This window comes from Trichosurus vulpecula, chromosome 3 (assembly GCF_011100635.1).
Source record: "Trichosurus vulpecula isolate mTriVul1 chromosome 3, mTriVul1.pri, whole genome shotgun sequence".
Taxonomy (NCBI): Eukaryota; Metazoa; Chordata; class Mammalia; order Diprotodontia; family Phalangeridae; genus Trichosurus; species Trichosurus vulpecula.
In genome coordinates this window covers 86,087,348-86,105,099 of record NC_050575.1, presented here as the reverse complement: position 1 = coordinate 86,105,099, position 17,752 = coordinate 86,087,348, and the positions used below count along the sequence as shown (strand labels likewise).

Sequence of the window (17,752 nt, the reverse complement as noted above, 5' to 3'; positions counted from 1 at the left end):
CTTGCCCAGGGTCACACACCTAGCGAGTGTCTGGGGCCAGATTTGAACTCAGATCCTCCTGACTCCAGGGCTCCATTATGCCACCTACCTGCCCCAATAATTTTGAAGTAGCGATGAACACAAATAATATTTTGAGACAGCTGCAACAACTGTAATGTGATGTGAAAATATCTGTGATTTCAATTGGTGATGAAGCCACTGTTATGGCTAATTGTTAAACTGTGATCTCCCCCATTCAATTGTGAGCTCCATGGGAACAGGGACCACAGTTCCTGGCACATAAAAAATGCTTATTGATGGACTAATACTGTGGTTTATTTCCTACATTCATAATTAAAGGAAATAGTACATTTCTTTTAGGGGTCACTAAAACTAAGGGCCCAACGAAACTAAAGATATAATTTTTTTTTCCTATCCAAATTCCAGAATCCCTCAGAAATATATCCAGGGACTCTCAGATTAAGAATTCCTGCAAGGATGGATTTCCACTGAGTCATGAAATCACTTCTAGGCTTCTGATGTTACTTGCTTGTCTGTCCCCTTCTAAAAGACTACTCATTAGGCATTAGGAGTAGAGACTACCAGCAAAAGACAGGGAAAAAGTATATTATTTTAAATTTGAGAGGTGGGAATGATAATCCTTCTTGTGTTATAATTAGCAATATTTCATAATATGGTCCTGACCAAGTCCAAGGGTTGAGATGCGCTCGACCTGCAAATACATTTTGCCACTGCAGACGACTAAAAGAAAAGTCATGGGGAGGAACAGAGAAGCGGTGAGGAAGATGCAGAAAGGGTGTGGAGATCTCAAAGTATGGTCATCAGACCCTGGGAGTTCCTGAGGTCAAAACTATTTTTATAATAATCCTAAAACATTATTTTCCTATTAAAATACCTCTCTTTTTCAACTACACATCTCTGGGAGACCAGATTTTCTTTATATACTTAAACTAAAACAACATATGCTTGTTATAGCTAGGAGCTAGCTATAGAGTATTCAAGCCAGTAGGGGGAAAAAAACCAGATACAGATTATCCCTAAACCTTGGGTGATCCTCAGAATATCCAAAGTAGGTGACCTTTCATTAAAACATGAATTTTATCTTTTAAGTGTAGAAATCTGGATTTGGTTTCAGTGCAACAATTAGGAGAGTTTTCATAGTTCTGAACTGTTCGTACAGAACTTTGAAATTTGTAAACAGTAATCCAGCAATGCAAAGTGTAGTCAAAATGTTTTTCCATTTATGGGAATCTGCTTTTTTATTGTGGTGGTTTTGTTTTGTTTGTTTTAATCTTTGGCTCTTTTTCTCTTTTCATGATTCTTTAATTCCTCTTTATGGGTCCCAGAGGCTATTTGGGAAGTAGGTAGCTACATTTATGTTTTGTGGGATTGATGCCAGGGAAATCACTCAAGATATCAGCTTTGGAATCTTTACTAGGAGGGCTTAAGGGTAAGGAAATCTATCCTGCTCTGCCAACAGTAGGGAGGAAGTTGTTTCTTGATCAGTAAAGTCCCAATGGTGATCAAGGTACCTCTAAAAGAATAGCTTGAGCTGTTAATAATAATAGGGGAAAGTCATCGCAGTGCCTTGCCTCTGTCCTTTTTTCGTTTACCTGAAACCAAAACAAAGAAAAAAAGCATCTCTTCTTTCAACGAACGAGATTTTAATTTCTTGTTATAAATTTTAGGAAAGTAAGGAAAAGATAGGGGCAAGGCACCTAAATTTCTTAGTGTTGTAGCATCCTTTATTTATTTGGCTTCCCAGTGCCTAATCTACCCCTCCTTGCTTTTATAGCCATCTGATCCTGTATCCTACTAAAAACCCTATTCCGAAGTTTCATCATGATGTGAAGATGACCCTGAATATACCAACTTAACATGAATCTTACCAAATTGAAAAGCCTCCCAGGATAAGCCCTGGGATGAACAAGATGCATATTGTCTGAGGACTTGCTTTGCTAAGGTCTGGAGTGCTCATGTGTGGTACGATGGAAAGTACACTTAACTTGAAGTCAGAGGAGCTGGGTTCAAATCTTGATCTGCCACTTTTGAGCTGTGTGACCTTGTCATTTAACCTCTATCTAGGCTTCTGTTTCCTCATCTGGAAAGTGGGGGCTTGAACTAGATGGCCTTCTAAAGTTTATTTATTTCTAAATCCATGGTCCCGTAACCACAGGGTAATAATTTCTTTCTAATAACAGTAACTCTTTAAAAATATTGACTATTATGGAACAGCTCTCTCATTTGCAACATTGGAAGAAGTCATGGGCCAGCTCTTTCACCCTGATTGTCTATTGCATTCCACATAACAGCTCTTCCAAAGCTTCTCTTCTCTATTCTAGCCTGTCATACCCCCAACCCTGTCACCAGACCTTAGAGCCTCATATTCTAATAAGAAAACAGGCCATTTGCTTTGAGCTCCCTCTTGTACCCTGCATCTCAAAACTCTTTCCCTCCATCCCCCATTCCCTTCTTTCCTCTGGTCTGCTGAAGAGGTGATCCTTCTCCTGAACAAAGCCAATTGCTCCATCTGTATCCTTGGTCCCATCTTCTTTAAACAAATTGCCTCCTATCTTTTCCCCAAATCATGTTCTCTGTCTGATCTTCAGTTTCTCCGTCTGTTGGCTCATTCCCTACTGCCTACAGACATGCCCAGATCTTCCTCTTTAAAAAACAAACCCTCACTTGACCTTACCATTCCCTCATGGTAGCATCCTATGGAACTTCTTCCTTTCACAACCAGACTCATAGAGAAAGTTGTCTATACTCATAGTATCTCCTTTGTCCAGTCTTACTAACTTCCCAGCCCCTTGGAGCCTAGCTTTTAGGCTCATCACTCAACTGAAACTGTTCTCTCCAAAGTTACCGAGGATCTCCTAATTGCCAAACCCAATGACTTTTTCTCTATTCTCACCCTTTGGGACCTTTCCAGCATTTCACACCCTCTTCCTAGATATCCTCTCTTCTCTGGATTTTTGTGATACTTCTTTCTCTTAGTTTTCTCCCTTAGTCTCCTTTATCTTCATCCATTTACCACCCTTTGTGGATGTACCCCAGCACTCTGCCCCAGGCCTCTTCTTTCTATATACTCTTTTATTAGTTCCCACGGGTCTAATGATCATGATTCCCAACTCTCTATATCCATCCCTCTAAGCTTTAATCCCACGTCATTAAGTGCCTATTGGACATTTTGAACTGGACGCCCCATAAACATTTCAGATTTAACGTGGCCAGATTGTTATATCTCCCCTCGCCCCCAACTCACCCTTTCCACAAGTTTCCCTATTTTGTCAAGGGCCCCACAATCCTTCAGTCACCCAGCTTATCTTGTTTTTGTAACTAGATGCCTTTTTTCCCAATTGGACTTTTTGAGGACAGGAACCATATCTTATACTTAGCTTGTATCTTCCACAGTAGTTAGCATAGGACATTGAATATAGTACTTAGAAGATGATCTTAAATTTTTATTTATATGAAGGAAAGACCACCTAGGTAGATGTTGTGTTAAGCCACATATAGAGCAAAAATAACTTGGACCATGGTGAAGGTTGTGAAAATGGAGTCATATTGAAGCTAAATATGGAATAGAATGAGAGAGCATCAGAGGCCACCATATTTGCTTTGCTTTATTCAACAACAAGAAAAATATAGTGAACAATATTAAACAATATGTACACAAACTGAATGATACAAAATTATAATAACTAAACTTGGCCCCCAAAAAAGAGATCTGAGAAAATACCTCTCCCTGTGTCTATGGTGGGGGCGGGGGAGGGTGTCCATGGCTGTGGAACACTGCATATAGCATCACATACGTATGTATGTGTGTTATGTATGTATGTACATGTATATATGTAGAGTATATTCAGGGTCTATATCGTGTAGGGTGTGTTCAAGGAAGACTGGCACCTTTGGTGCAAGGGCTGCTTTCCACCTTTGGTGTCCACCTCATTCACCCAACTTTCATCTATGATGCCAAGAAGTTGTAGCATGTGCAGCAGCCACTCCCTGGTAAACCCTCTTGGCTGACGGGCTAAAAGAGTTTGAGGCCTCAAATCCTTTGGCAAGTTAGGTGGGAATCTTCCCCAAGCATGTGAAGATTTCTCCCGTGGAATGGGTGAATGGGAACAGTTTGTTCCAATGGCCATGAAGGCAGCTGAAGCAGGCACCATGGAATACTTAGAGCTTGGTTAGACATCAAAGATGCCAAGATCATCTGATGCATCTGAGCCAGAGCCAGTCATTTTCACTTTGTCTTGCCACTGGACTCCAATGACTCTGGAAGACAGCATGAGGCTGATGACATTGTGCCTCACTTAAATCCAGTTTATGCACAAATTAAAAGATATCACCCATGTCATTTTACCATTTTTACCTACTTCAAAGTCTTGTGGCAATAGACCAGTGATAAAGCAGCAGATGTAGAGACACTGGGAGCTGTAATCACAACCCTGCTCATAGGCAGCCCACTTCTCAATGGACTGAGGAAGCCATGGGACACAGCAGCCTCCTGGGTGTCTGAGCAGCTTTTTTAAGGCCTATATTGCTCACCTCCTGGTGTGAGGAAGAGGCTAGAAAAGGTGCCCTAAAAATTGTCTGCTTCACCCAACCCTGTCCTGCTTACTGAAGCAGGTGGGGATCCCATTGCAATGGTCAAAACACACAAAAAAAGTACAAAAATTTTTGTGAAATTGATACCTCTCACTATCAGTACATGGAACATGTGAACACTTAGGGACATAGGAGACACTGGCGAAGCCCAGCATGGCCGGCATGCATCAAAGAAGTCACTATGCTCTGTGAGCAAAACAGAATTGCAATAGCTCAAAAGAAACATGAGATACATAAATTTAGAGACATCTCCTTCCCACATATTCATGTGGACTCCTTGTGCCCAACCTGTGGAAGAGCCTTTCCAGCTTGTATTGGTCTGATCAGCCACAGTTGGATACGGTGTACCTTAACTCCAACATAATGATGTCATTTTGGTTTCCTTCAAGAATGAAGGACAGCAGCCAGCCAACTATCTCTTCTCTCTCTCTCTCTCTCTCTCTCTCTCTCTCTCTCTCTCTCTCTCTATGTGTGTGTGTGTGTGTGTGTGTGTGTGCGTGTGTATGTGTGTAAAGTGTTGTGGAATGGGCTCTCTTTGGCTTTTAAGGCCTTCATAACTTGGCTCTGACCTATCTTTCCAGTTTCATTGTAAATCACTCCTCCTGCACTCAATGATTCAACCAAACTGTCCTTCTTTCTGTTCCATATGACATTCCATGTCCCACCTCCACACTTTTGCACTGTGTGTCCCTTGTGGCTAGAATGCCCTTTCTCCTCATTCCGCCTCAGAGAATTCCTCACTTCCTTCAAAATGCAGCTTGAGTACCACCATTTCCCCTGAAGCCTTTCCTGATGCCCCCACCTGCCCGCTCTCTCTCTAACTGCCTTATATTTAACTACCTTGTATTTATTTGTATTAATTCTCTTTAAACTTATTCTGGATATATGTCACTACTGCCACCTCCTCCCCCATCTCCTTCAGTCTATCAGGTCATCAAAAGTAGGGATTATTTCATTCCTTCTGTTTGTTTCTCCAGCACCTATCATAGTGCCTAGCATATAGTAGGAACTTAATAAATGTTTTTTGATTGATTGATTTTATTAACTTCTTTCTTTTGTCCCTACAGGTCTATATCATCAAAGTTACTTGGTCCAGTGGTTCCACTGAAGCCATTTATCGACGGTACAGCAAATTCTTTGACTTACAGGTAAAGATCCTGACACCTCAGCAGTTGGCATCTGTCCAGCACTAATTCTGGAGGCAGGGTCCTGGGAGGGAACCTGTTTAACTGGGTTTCTTTTCCACATGCTAGGTATTGTTCTCTCCTTTGGAATCTGGGCTCTCTACCAGAACGATCAGAGAAGTTTCATTTTCTTGGGCTTTTAAAAAGGCACCCTTTATTTCTAAAGCTTCCTTAATAGAAGAGAACATTAAAATGATACTTTTGCAACATTAAACATTTTTAATTATCAAAATACCAACACAGGCCATCTAGTTGTCTGTGTCACTGTGAAGATACAAAATTGTGAATAATTCAAAAAGCATCAGTATAGCTTGCAGATCATTAGAGCACCATATATTTAGGTCTGAAAAGGGTCCCCAGAGGTCATCCAGCCTAACACTTCATTTTACAGATGAGCAGTCTAAGGCCAGAGAGTTTAGGGGACTTCCCCAAAGGCCACACTGGTACTAAGCAGCAAAGCCAGTATTAGAACCCAGGTCATTTGACTCCAAATTCAGTATAATTCTTTGAATTTCTTTTTGAATATGGATCATAGTGGCTTGTTAGCTCAGGTGCTATTATAATTCATCAGCCAGTATTAACTAAGCACTGATTATGTGTCAGCCAATGACAAAGAATGCCTTCAAGTTGCTAACATTCTGTACATATATGAGTATGTAGAAAATAATTTGGAAGTGGGAAACTGCTGGCAGTTGGGGGGATCATAAAGGGCCTGATGTATGTAGGAGCAGAGTGTGAAAGATGCTAAAAATTCTAAGAGGTAAAGTTAAGGAAGGACTGCATTCTAGGCATGATTAACAACCTATACAAAAGCATCAGAGGAGGACTATGGTGTGTCGTGGGTGAGGAAAAACAAGATGTCCAATTGGGCGGGACCAAAGAGTGAGTGAAGAATATCAGTGAAACCAGGGTCCCGGGTTCGGTTCCTCATCGAGGCCATTTAGATCTGAAGAGAAATAAACTCCATGTTCTGTGGTCACAGATTGAATCCCTGAAACCAGAGAGCTGTTTTTCAGTGCATACCCCCTGACACAAGGCGTACAAAGAGAGAATGCGTCTGAAGTCAGCGTAAACCCTAGCCTGAGTACTAGAAAAAACAACTGGAGGCACGTGTCTTTCTGAGGGTGGGTGGTTAACATTGTTTACCTATAACGAAACACAACATAAGTGAAAATGGGTGTGACTGACGTTCTGGGAATTCATAATGCTTTTTAAAACAAAATAATGAAGTCATTTGCTGACTCAGGACAAGTTGAAGGGCTGTTTAGAGTTCTCGTGTTCAGTAAACACAGTCCAGGATGAAGACGAACAGCATCAGCTTTCTTTTCCCTTAACCTTACTGGTTTTCTGGTGCACACTTTTCCATATTGAGGAATGTAACTGAGTACTCTGGTTTTAAAAGGCCTACTTTTTGCTAAACCGGCATTTTCCCGAGGCAGGAGAAAGAAAGAGGGCACTTTTAATTCAAGGTCATATCACCTACTTGCTTAATTCTATCAGTTAGGAGTTAGAAGCCCGATTTCCCCCAAATATAGTCCATAGTAATAAGGAGTTTACTCTACCATAAATAGCCTCTGACTTCCCTATCTTAAAAAACTTTTTAAAAGGTATGGCTTGCAACATGTTCTAAAGATTAACAGATGGGCTGTTGGACCTAAGAAGGCATGGAATTCCAAAGGCGTCGGCTCATCATGGAAAATGCGTTTGCCTCCAGCTCCCCAAAGTGTAAATCTGGAAATGGTTAGTGGAAATGCACCAGCTGATCTCAGCTGCTGCAAGGGAGCAGAGAGGAGGGGATCCCTAAGTCAGTGATTCCCAACCCATTTGTAGATGTAATATCCAAATGTTACTAGATTTCATGAGATTCCCTCCTTTTCTACTCTCTCTTCTTAAGAGAGATGCTTAACATATGTGTGTATACATACATAAATATAATTAAATTAGAATAAATTTAGTTTGAAAAATTTGGTAATTTTCTAGGAACAGTTCATGGAGGATGTCTGATTTTCTTTAGTCTTTTTCCCTTGCTAGAACACTGATCTCATTGCCCACTGCCCTTGTGTAAGCTCCCTCTCCTCTGTACTCTGACAGTATTATAATGTATACCACAGAGTCTGATAATATCTCTTGTTAGGGTGTTCTCTATTTCACATGTTATTCTTTTCTCTTCAACTATATTGTAAGCTCTTTAGTACAGTCCTTCTCTTGCTTCTTAGAATCCATAGCTCCCAGCAAAACTTAGCTCAGGCGGCATCCCCTCTTTGAAGCCTTTCCTGATTGCCGCCTGCTTTTATGTTCCTTCCCCCCTGAAATTATCCTATACAGGGCATTCTACAAGTCTTGGTGCAGTTTCAAGCTTTTATAGGTTTTCCCAGAAGTCAAAGACTTTCGGAATACCTTCTATTTCTTTTTCTGACCACATATTATGACCCCCAATAGAATATAAATTCTTTGAGGGGAGAGACAATTGTGGGATTTTTTGGCTTCATGTCCCCAGGGTCTTGCATGTAGTAGATGCTTAATAAAAGTTTATCCAACTGAATTGAATAATTATGTTGCCTTCAAAGTTCTGTGAGCTCCTCATAGATATTTGGTAAATACTTGTAAGATTGGTTTAAAGTCATGTCTTCACCTTTGCTTTAAAATTCACCTCCTCAATAAATCTTTCCCAGATAAACATCACTTCTCTGTGGGGAGGCTGATGGGTCAGGAGACCTGGCTTCTAGTCCTAGTTCTGACACTAGCTCATTGTATGATCCTCAGCAAGTCACATCGCCTCCAGGACTCAGTTTTCACCTCTCTAAAATGAGAAAATTGGACAAGATGAGCTCTAAGATCAGCAGCCATCTTTGACATGTTCTCTGAAGGATGACTCCCTCCATTCCATGATCTACACTGCATTTTTTTATGTAGTGATATAAGCCATGACTGCTTGTCACAATCATGTGGATTGGCCAGTGCTTAGGTGATTTGCACTCCAGTGAACCTATGGTGTCATTAATGTGACATTGCATTCAGTGAAGCAGATTGCGATCCATCCATCCCTATCCAACCCCACTGCTTCTTGTCCATATCACCTGATAAGTTTGCCATGAGGGGATGGGTTACCCAAGATGCTGGAGCCTTTGCCCATTTTCTCCTGATGTTATGAGGATACTAGTCACATGCATGGGCTTGGTTTATGCTTGGTTCCCACTTTGGGACCAGCTCGCTTTTTTCTTTTCTTTTTTATTTTTTGCAATACCTTATTGGCTCCGTGTTGCAGTCTGAATATATTATACACCTCCCCATTGCCCTTTGTGTGGTATACATTTTTAATTCTTTGCAGACTAGAGTTTCCTGTGACTCACAGCTATACAACTGATAAGTTGTTGGTACTAAGCGGGTTGGCCTTTGTTCCTGAGAGAAGTTTGGGGCCATTTTCAATAGGCAATCCAGCCCACTCTCCTCTTCCTGTTTAAGTGTGGGCCCAACTCATTGTGCATTTGTAGTATCTGTTCAAGATGTAGCTACAGATAGGCAAGCACTGCAGATTGTCCATCTAAATATACATTATAATCTAGGTAACAGGCATTCTTTTGGTTTTTCCTGTGTAGATATTTAGGGCAAACTCTCTTGGCTATTGATCTCATCCAGAAGGCTTGGCTATTTTCTAGGGCTTGGTGCAACCAGAATAATTAAAGAGGAATATTTGGAGGACTTTATTATTTCTAGGGAATTCCTCTTCAGCTTTTTTCCCTAGTAAATCTACATGACATTGGTGAGCACCTTTGATGAGCTTACATCTCCTGTTTTATGCTTCACCTGATATACCAATAATCAATGGATCACGGGTCGTTGTCATCTTTCATAGGATTTGTTTTTGTTTGGGTTTTTTTTTTTGGAGGCAATCAGGATTAAGTGACTTGCCCACGGTCACATAGCCAGTAAGTGTCTGAGACCAGATTTGAACTGGTTTTCCTTTTTTTGAACTGGAATTCCTTTTGACTCCTGGGCTGGTGCTCTGTCCACTTGTACCACCTAGCTGCCCCATCTTTCATAGAATGTTGAATAACTTTGATATATGCATGTGAGACATCTTGTTGAAATGAGAGAAAGATCTCTTAAATGGGGGCTCATTGGACCTCCAAGATAGCCCAAGAAGAAACTGTAGTACATCAGGTTCAGGGTCTCTATCCTATGGCTTAATTCAAATACCTAAACATCTCAGATTCCTACAGCAGCTTCAAGAATCTAATTGTGTCAAAGAATCTGAATGTCTTTAACACACTATTTTGCTCTAGTGAATCAAAAGTTTGTGGTGGGGGGTTATTTTTTAAAAGAAATCAACAAACAATAAACACAACGAGATCTTGTATTCTCTAACCTTTCAGGCATTTGTGTGATGGTAAAGATACCATGAAACGGTGCTTGCAGATCTGACTATTCCTTCATTGTGAATGTTTTCAATTCATGTGGATGAATTCACTAAGCATTTTACGTAGAGAGGAAAGTAGGTATATAGGTCGGTGGTGGCTGATGTTCTATCACGTTTTTCAGTATTAAAAAGGTCTGAGTTTGGTTTTTTTCATGCCTTTGGCCTCTCCCCTCTTTCAGATCTCTCAGTCAATGTCTTCAAAATTGTAACCCCTAGCACAGATGTCTTCTATGTATATTTGGCTGCTTCTCTTATCTTTCTTCTCTTTAGAGAACTATTTCTACTTCCTGCGGAAGCACACTTGGGACTGAACTATTAGAGCCTAAATGTATTTGTTCTGCTGTTCCTGATAGTTAAAAAAAGTGGCTATTAAAAATCTTTGTAGTTCTTTCTCATTTTCCCTCTATTTGTTGACCTTCTGTTTTTATCCTCAGATGCCCTTCAGATAATTTTTCTTAGTTTGTTTTCTTGCCAGACTTTAATTCATTTTACCTTCTATTGCTTCTCTTTTATAAGGTGATACTGCTAAAAACAATTTATATCACCCTTCTCCAGATTTTATAACTGAGTTCATATTTTAAATTGTATCTCTCTACTTACTAAGTAACTCAGTTGTTTGACTACTAAGGTACTTTTTAGACTATTTTGGTCTCCTTGTTTTGGCAGTTGATTTATGCTGGTTAAATATCTAAAAATGGTTATTGTTTGTGTCTGTCTTTTCTTCTATCCTTAGACCAGTTTTCATTATAAATAACTTAAGTAGGTCAGGGTAGAGTTATTTTCATTGTGGACCATGTTTTTCTCTCACTTTTGTTCTTCTAGCTTTGTACGAATTTCTCTTTGCTTTAACAATTCGGCGATCTGACTTACAGCCACCACACCTGGACTGAGACTCTAAGTAGACGATCACCTTGTAGGGTAAAGATCAAAATAGATGGCTGCTTCGGAGCATTGGTAATAATATTCCCACATCAGTGATGGATTGTGTCCTGTCTGTAAAAATGTGTTTCATTTTTTATGTTGTTCTTTGGTGCTTATTGTTTCTAGCACCTACCAATTCTTTCTCAAAGAAAGTGTTCACGATGTATAAGCCTGAAGCCCCTGTGTAGTCTTTCTCATTATTTAATCCTGAGTTCCATTTCCCAACCTTTTCCTCGTCATCCTCACCTCTTCTTACTTTTGCATTGAAATCACTGAGTAGGAAAATATGTGCAGATTTAATTTGAAAGGTCTTACCAAGTTCTTCATAGAATTTCTCTACCTGTTCACCCTCTGCAATAAACATTGATACACAAACTGTAGCTATTCTCACGGTGGACATTTTATAAGCACCTGTTAAGAGCTCTGCAATATAAGATGAACAAATGTCCCATGAAATGATGTTTCTCATTGCCTCTTGGGTGCATGATAAAACCAACTCCACCTGCCATTTTTTAAATTTGTCTCTTCAGAGAGAACCTATGCATCATCACCTTTCCATTTAGCTGAAAGTTCCTTCTTATTTGGATACCATTTATATAGCAAGGATGTTAAAATCAATACAATTCAGTTCCTCCAGTAACAAGCCCAATTGTTGGCCATTGGGCAAAGGTTTCACATTTGGAATACCAACAATTAAGTTAAAGTTTATGGGTGGTCTAAAGACTGTGATTATCATCTTTTGCTCCTTTTTCCAGTGTTCTGCCATAATTGCTGCCAAGGCCACGGGGAGCTACAGAGGACTGAGGGCAGTTTTATGTTTTCTTTTGTTTCATGGGTTGCCATGGTCAAAGAACTCATCATGACCAAATCACTAAACTACTGGTAACAGGCTTCTCTTTCCTTAAGTAGACCAGTCCTCTGAGAATACACCTGTACTCAAAGCCTTTCCAGCATAGTACTGGCCCCTGCCTCACCCTGTCCATGGGTTATACTCTCTGATGACACAGCCTTCAAGAAGCCAAGGTGACCTCCCTGTCACAATGCAGCATCAGAGTAGAACTTTATGAGGACCCAGGGAGCACCTGGAATTCTCACCCCTGGAACCCTCCACTCACTTGTTCTTGCCCACAGCATTAAACCTGCTTGAGCAAATGAACAAAATTGAGGCAATTCAGTCTACTTCACAGAATCCAGTTTATGTGGTGGTTTCTATATCAAATGGAGGTGTAGAGGTATAGAGTCATTACAGTGCCATTTCATTTGTACTTGTATATAAATTTCATCATAGGCATCCTTATATCTGCCTCCTATGCACTTTCTCAGGAATTTGTAAGTTCTTCCAAGGCAGAGACCATATATACTTTGTTTTATATACAGTACCTCATTCATGCATGTTGTGTACACAGCAGGCACTCACCATTTTTTTTGACACAGATTCTTGCATCTGGTGAAGGAATTTGAGAACATTAGGTATTTGAATTAAGCCATGGGCTGGAGACCCTCAGCCTGATATACTTGCATTTTCTTCTTGGGCTATCTCAGCAGTCCACTGAGTTCCCCCTCTTAGGGATCCTTCTTTTGTTCTGAGCTGGAAGCATTTAACCACTGACCCACATGGAGCCCTTTCAGTACAGAAGAGAAACATTGCTGCCAGCCAGTCTTCGGAGATGCCAAGAGCTTGAAGCTCTGCCCATGGTTATAAAATGGTAGGCCAATGGCAGACAGCCTAGAAGTGGGCCCTCAGGACTTCTCTCTGCAGAGCTGGGAGGTTAGTAGTCATGAGGGAGTGCTGAGCTGCCAAGGAAACACATTAGGGAAGGGAAAAGTGTTCTGGCCTAAAACTTTAGTCTTCTTAGCCAGAGTCGATTGTTGCCAACCCTCAGCATGCCTTGTTAGGTACAGAGCTATTCTAAGTAGTTGGGGTCCCTCTATCTGGAAGGATTGCCTTGGAGGTGAGTATAGTCATCAAGGGTAGCATTACAAAGGACCATCAGAGTCTGAAGGCAGATCGAAGCATACTTTTCTGGACTTTATTATTCTTGGATTTTTTGGTCTGTGTTTTCTTTTGCAACATGGCTAATATGGAAATGTTTTGCATGGCTGCACATGTATAATCTATATCAAATTGCATGCCTTCTCAAGGAGGGGGGAGAGGAGAAAGGGAAAAAAAGAATATGGAACTAAAATTTTTTAAAAGAATGTTAAAAATATTTTTACATGTGATTGAGAAAAAAACAAAATAAAAATTAAATGTAAAAAAAATTGCCTGGAAATTTTTAAAAAGGGACCATCAGTCTAGTCCCCTATTTTACAGATGAGAAAACTGAGGTCTAAAGAGATAGTTACTTCAAGATGATGAGAGGATTTAAGCAGATCATTTGAGGGAACTAGTGGTATGCAGCCTGGAGAAGTCTTCAGAAAGAATAAACAATCTGTCTTCAAGAATTTGAAGGGCTGTCATGTGAAAGAGGGCTTGGAATCATTCTGCCTGGCTTTAGAAAGCAGAATTAGGATCAAGGGGTAGAAGCTGTAAAGGCAGAGGTTGGCTCAATATGAGGAAAAACTTCCTAACAATTAGGGCAGCCTGAGAAATGGAACGGACTGCCTGGGGAAATGGAACGGACCATGTTGGGAAGTAGTGAGTGAATTCCCCTTCTTTGGTGGTTTTTAAGCGAAGGCCTGATGACCACTTACCAGAGATTCCTGGTCAAGTACAGTTTGGACTGGATATCCTGTAAGTTTCTTCCAGCTCTGAGTTTCTATGACTTGCCCAAGGGCGCATGACAATGAGTCGGTTGCTGAGCTGGGTCAGGACACAGAGCTCTTGACTCTTAGCCTTTTTCGTTAGACCATGCCATAGCGGAGCTCTAGTCCAAATAGTATCCGTTGTCTTCCCTCTGCTGTTTTCCTGCCTTTTGTGGCCTTTTGCTACACTCCACAGGATGATTCAGACAGGCACATACAGAATTCAGGAGCGGATGGGAAGCTGAGCCCAACCATGTCATTCCCCTTGGCAGAATTATTTCAGAAATGTCAGAAACATCTGCAGTGTAAATGGGAATGTTCCCATGGACAGTTCCATGATTTTAATGGGAAAGAAGGAGGAGTATATTGTGCCAGTGCTGAGGCTGGGCAGGTCTCTTGTGCCCCGAGCATCGCATTGATGTTGTGGTTATGCCATGACGCCCAGTACAGAAGTAAATGCTTTTGGCCTGATACCTAAAATCATAGCAGTGGAAAGGTCCTTTAAAGTCATTTAATCCAACACTGTTGCTTGTCCTTCCTTCTTGGAGAGGATGGATGATATCAAGAGGGTGATGTCTTGACTTGCAAGTGAATTGGATTTAAGTGAGGCAGAGCTGTGCAAAGTCACCAGCCTCAGTCTCGCCTCCAGAGTCTTTGGAGTCCAGTGGCAAGACATAGTTCAGGAAGACTGGAGATGGCCCCCAAAGTAGTGGGAAACCTTGGCCTTTTTAAGCTAAAGTCTTTCCCAGGTCACAGTTTGTCCGAGGCAACACCCATTTAGTAGTTAAAGGCTAGGCAAGAATTGAGGCAAAAGATGGCGTAGTTTGCGTTCATAAAAGAATCAACCTAGGAGGGAAAGAACCTCAGAGTTTCTTGCCAGAACAGAAACATATCCATTTTACAGATGAGGAAAATGAGACCAGAAGAGGTGAAGAATCATGTCCACAGCCACACTATTAGGAGCTGATTCCTAGTACAGAGTTCTTTCCTCTATACTATACTGCTTCAGTCAACTCTCCTTAAACTTCTCAGCTTTGGACTTCACCCTGGGGCTGAGCTGTCCTGGTTAGGGGATGAGTAAAGTCACCTAACCTACTATGTAGCTAACCACCATCAGGTCATACTTCCTGAAACAAAGGATCCACTGCTGTGTCCCTGGGCACACCCTCTCCCCCTGAGGAGCCCTAGTTCTGGGCTTGTTATTTGTCCTTGACTAGCAACATCTCAGAAAGCGATGTCTTGACTTTCTCATGAGTTGGATCTAAGTGAGGCAGGGCTTTGCAAAGTCGTCAGCCTCACTTTCTCCTACAAAGTCATCAAAGTCTAGTGGCAAGACAAAAGTCAAGAAGACTGGAGATGGTCCAGGATGCAGTGGATAACCTTGGCCTTTTTAAATATGGATCGTAGAAGAACCTCTCCTCCAAAGAGGGGTTAGGCTTTCTTTTGCTCTCTGGCTCCTCCCATGGAGACCTCAGGAAAATCACCAAAAGCTTGGGTCTGGCTTGAAGCTAGGCTTTCTCCCAATGAGACTAAAAAGATAAAATATATACACTTTAGATCAGGCATCGGACAGCTTATGGCATATCTTCAGTCTCCCATATTCTCTTTACTACAGTGATCCCATCACGCTTAGAAAGTTGTCCGTTGACCATTTTTCCTTTGAGTTGAATTCAGTTGAGTTGAATTCCTCTGAGGTGATCCCAGATATTTCCTCCACACAAAGGAGTTCTTAGACTTAAAACATGAAACCATAACCCCTAACTCCTATTACATTCCCCTGGGAGATGCTTAAAACATGAGACATTTGGGGGGACTGCTAAATAGGTATTTCATCTTCACCTCAGCTTTGCACTTTTTGAGCAAGCCTCTCAAGTTCCAAAGGTTTTTTAATGCTAGTGCTTGGCTTGTGCTCACTTTCCTGATGATAGCCATCTTTTCTAAAAAGGACGAAGTTGCAAAAAAATAAAATAAATTCCTCCTGCTGCCAGTCAGTTCTAACTGCGGAACTCAGGAGCTCCCAAACAGTCCAAGTCAAAAGGTTGCCTCCAATACTGAACATTCATCACAGGTTCACTATTTGGTCACCCATGCTCAGGGAAATCCAAAGCAGAAGAGGCAGCCAGGGACCTGAGGTCCAAACTCAGGTTTGCCTAGAACCAGGGGTGGGGAACCTGCAGCCTTGAGGCTACAAGTGGCCACAAGATATTTCCCCGCCCCTGGAGAGCACATATGTCCATTGCCATGTGTGAGTAGCTGCTGTAGCTACTGGGGGGCAGGGGCAAAAGGAGCCAGAGAGAGTGAACGAAAGAGAACCTTCAGAACTCACACATTTGACAGACAGATAGAGAGTAAGCCACAATAGAGTTACTCCTTTTAAGATCTACCAAGTAGGTCAATCTTCCTGAATTAATGGCTATCATATTATGATATAACCCACCCCCTTCTTCTCCCATTCTTGTCACAGGGAGTAGGAGACCGAGTTACTCTGTCACCAAAAGGCCTTCATCCCTGCCTACATATGTCTCCAGAACCTCCCACAGGTCTATCCCATGTATGGTAAGGGGAGGGGGGAAGAATGTGCTCCAGTCCAACCCCTGCTACATCCATATTCCATCTAGTCATCTATCAGGATGCCAAAGCCTGCACAGAACAGGCATCTGGTCATATGCCTGTTGTCCTGCACAGACCCTTGCCTCTTTTCCACTTCTTTCTTTTACTCTCCAAACAATAATTAAATCAGTCCTACCATCTTCTAGAAAGGACATGACAGTCTATTCTTCTGAGACTCTACTCACAATCCAGGTGACTGCCCAGACCCCAAACTCCCTTCCCTGGACATCATTCCCCTGAATGTGATCTATCTCCCTATTAGAATATAAGCCCCCTGAGGAGCAGGGACTGTCTCACTTTTATCTTTGTGTTTTATTGCCAATGCCTAGTACAGTACTTGGGAATAGTAGATGTTGGTTGTTGATCGATTGGCTAATTTCTGGTCCCTTAGATTTTGCTATGATCTGTGGATTCTTTTGGATTTGCCCTTGCCATTGGGTTCGGATTGGGGAGCTATTGTTTTAAATCTAGGTTAAGGCACAGGTCAAACATGTTCCCTTCCCCTATATACCTCCAAATGTTCCCAGGCCCATAGGAGGAATCTGATCAAAAGCTATAGACTTCAAACTGTGAAAACTCTGAGTACTTGAGGGAAAGAATATTTTGTTCTTTAGATTGAAGAGGGCAGGCATAAGGATCTCCCAGCCTCTTGCAAGAGCCCAAGGAGCCAGAAATACCACCCCACACACACACATACCCATGTCAAACCCAATATACCAGTACTCATAGAGCATTTTCCCAGGCTCCTGCCTTTGAAAGGTTAAGTCTAGTTAACACTTAGCCTGGGAAGTGTGCTTACCATATTTATTCAAATAGTTCCCTACTTAACACTCTCTCCCCTCTCCTCCCCTCACCCCCTCCGTATCCTCTCAGGTTTTAGCAGATATTTTTCTGCTAAAATAAGGAGTGGGAGTAAGGATCAGGATTACATTAGCAAATTGTTCACAGTTACCACAAGAAAGAGAGAGAGACTGGAGGAACCCAGCTTTCCATGTGTCTGAAGGCAGAATCTGAGCAGTTAGTTTATCAATGGTAATTCCTCTTAATACACTGTCCTAGAGTTTTCTTTTGCAAGGTCATTCTGACCTCAGCAACAATTTGGGGCTTTTGATATATCAATAAATAACTCCTCAGGAGAGACGTTAAGGGAAGAAAAAAAAATCACCCATTTCAAAATCACTTCTAGGAGATTGAAATGTCCAGGAGAGACTCAGTGTGTGTGTGCAAATGCAGGCAAATAGGATCTGCAAGTTGGCTGGAGCCA

General features: G+C 41.5%; 1 protein-coding gene across 1 annotated transcript in view; it reads left to right on the top strand.

Annotated features, from left to right (window-relative positions):
- The window catches only part of SH3PXD2B (SH3 and PX domains 2B), a 123,006-nt gene that overhangs the window by 45,633 nt on the left and 59,621 nt on the right, over positions 1-17,752 (top strand). The window contains exon 2 of the mRNA XM_036750406.1: positions 5,679-5,759. Coding sequence (XP_036606301.1) covers positions 5,679-5,759 — 81 coding nt within the window. The remainder of the gene's footprint in view (positions 1-5,678; positions 5,760-17,752) is intronic.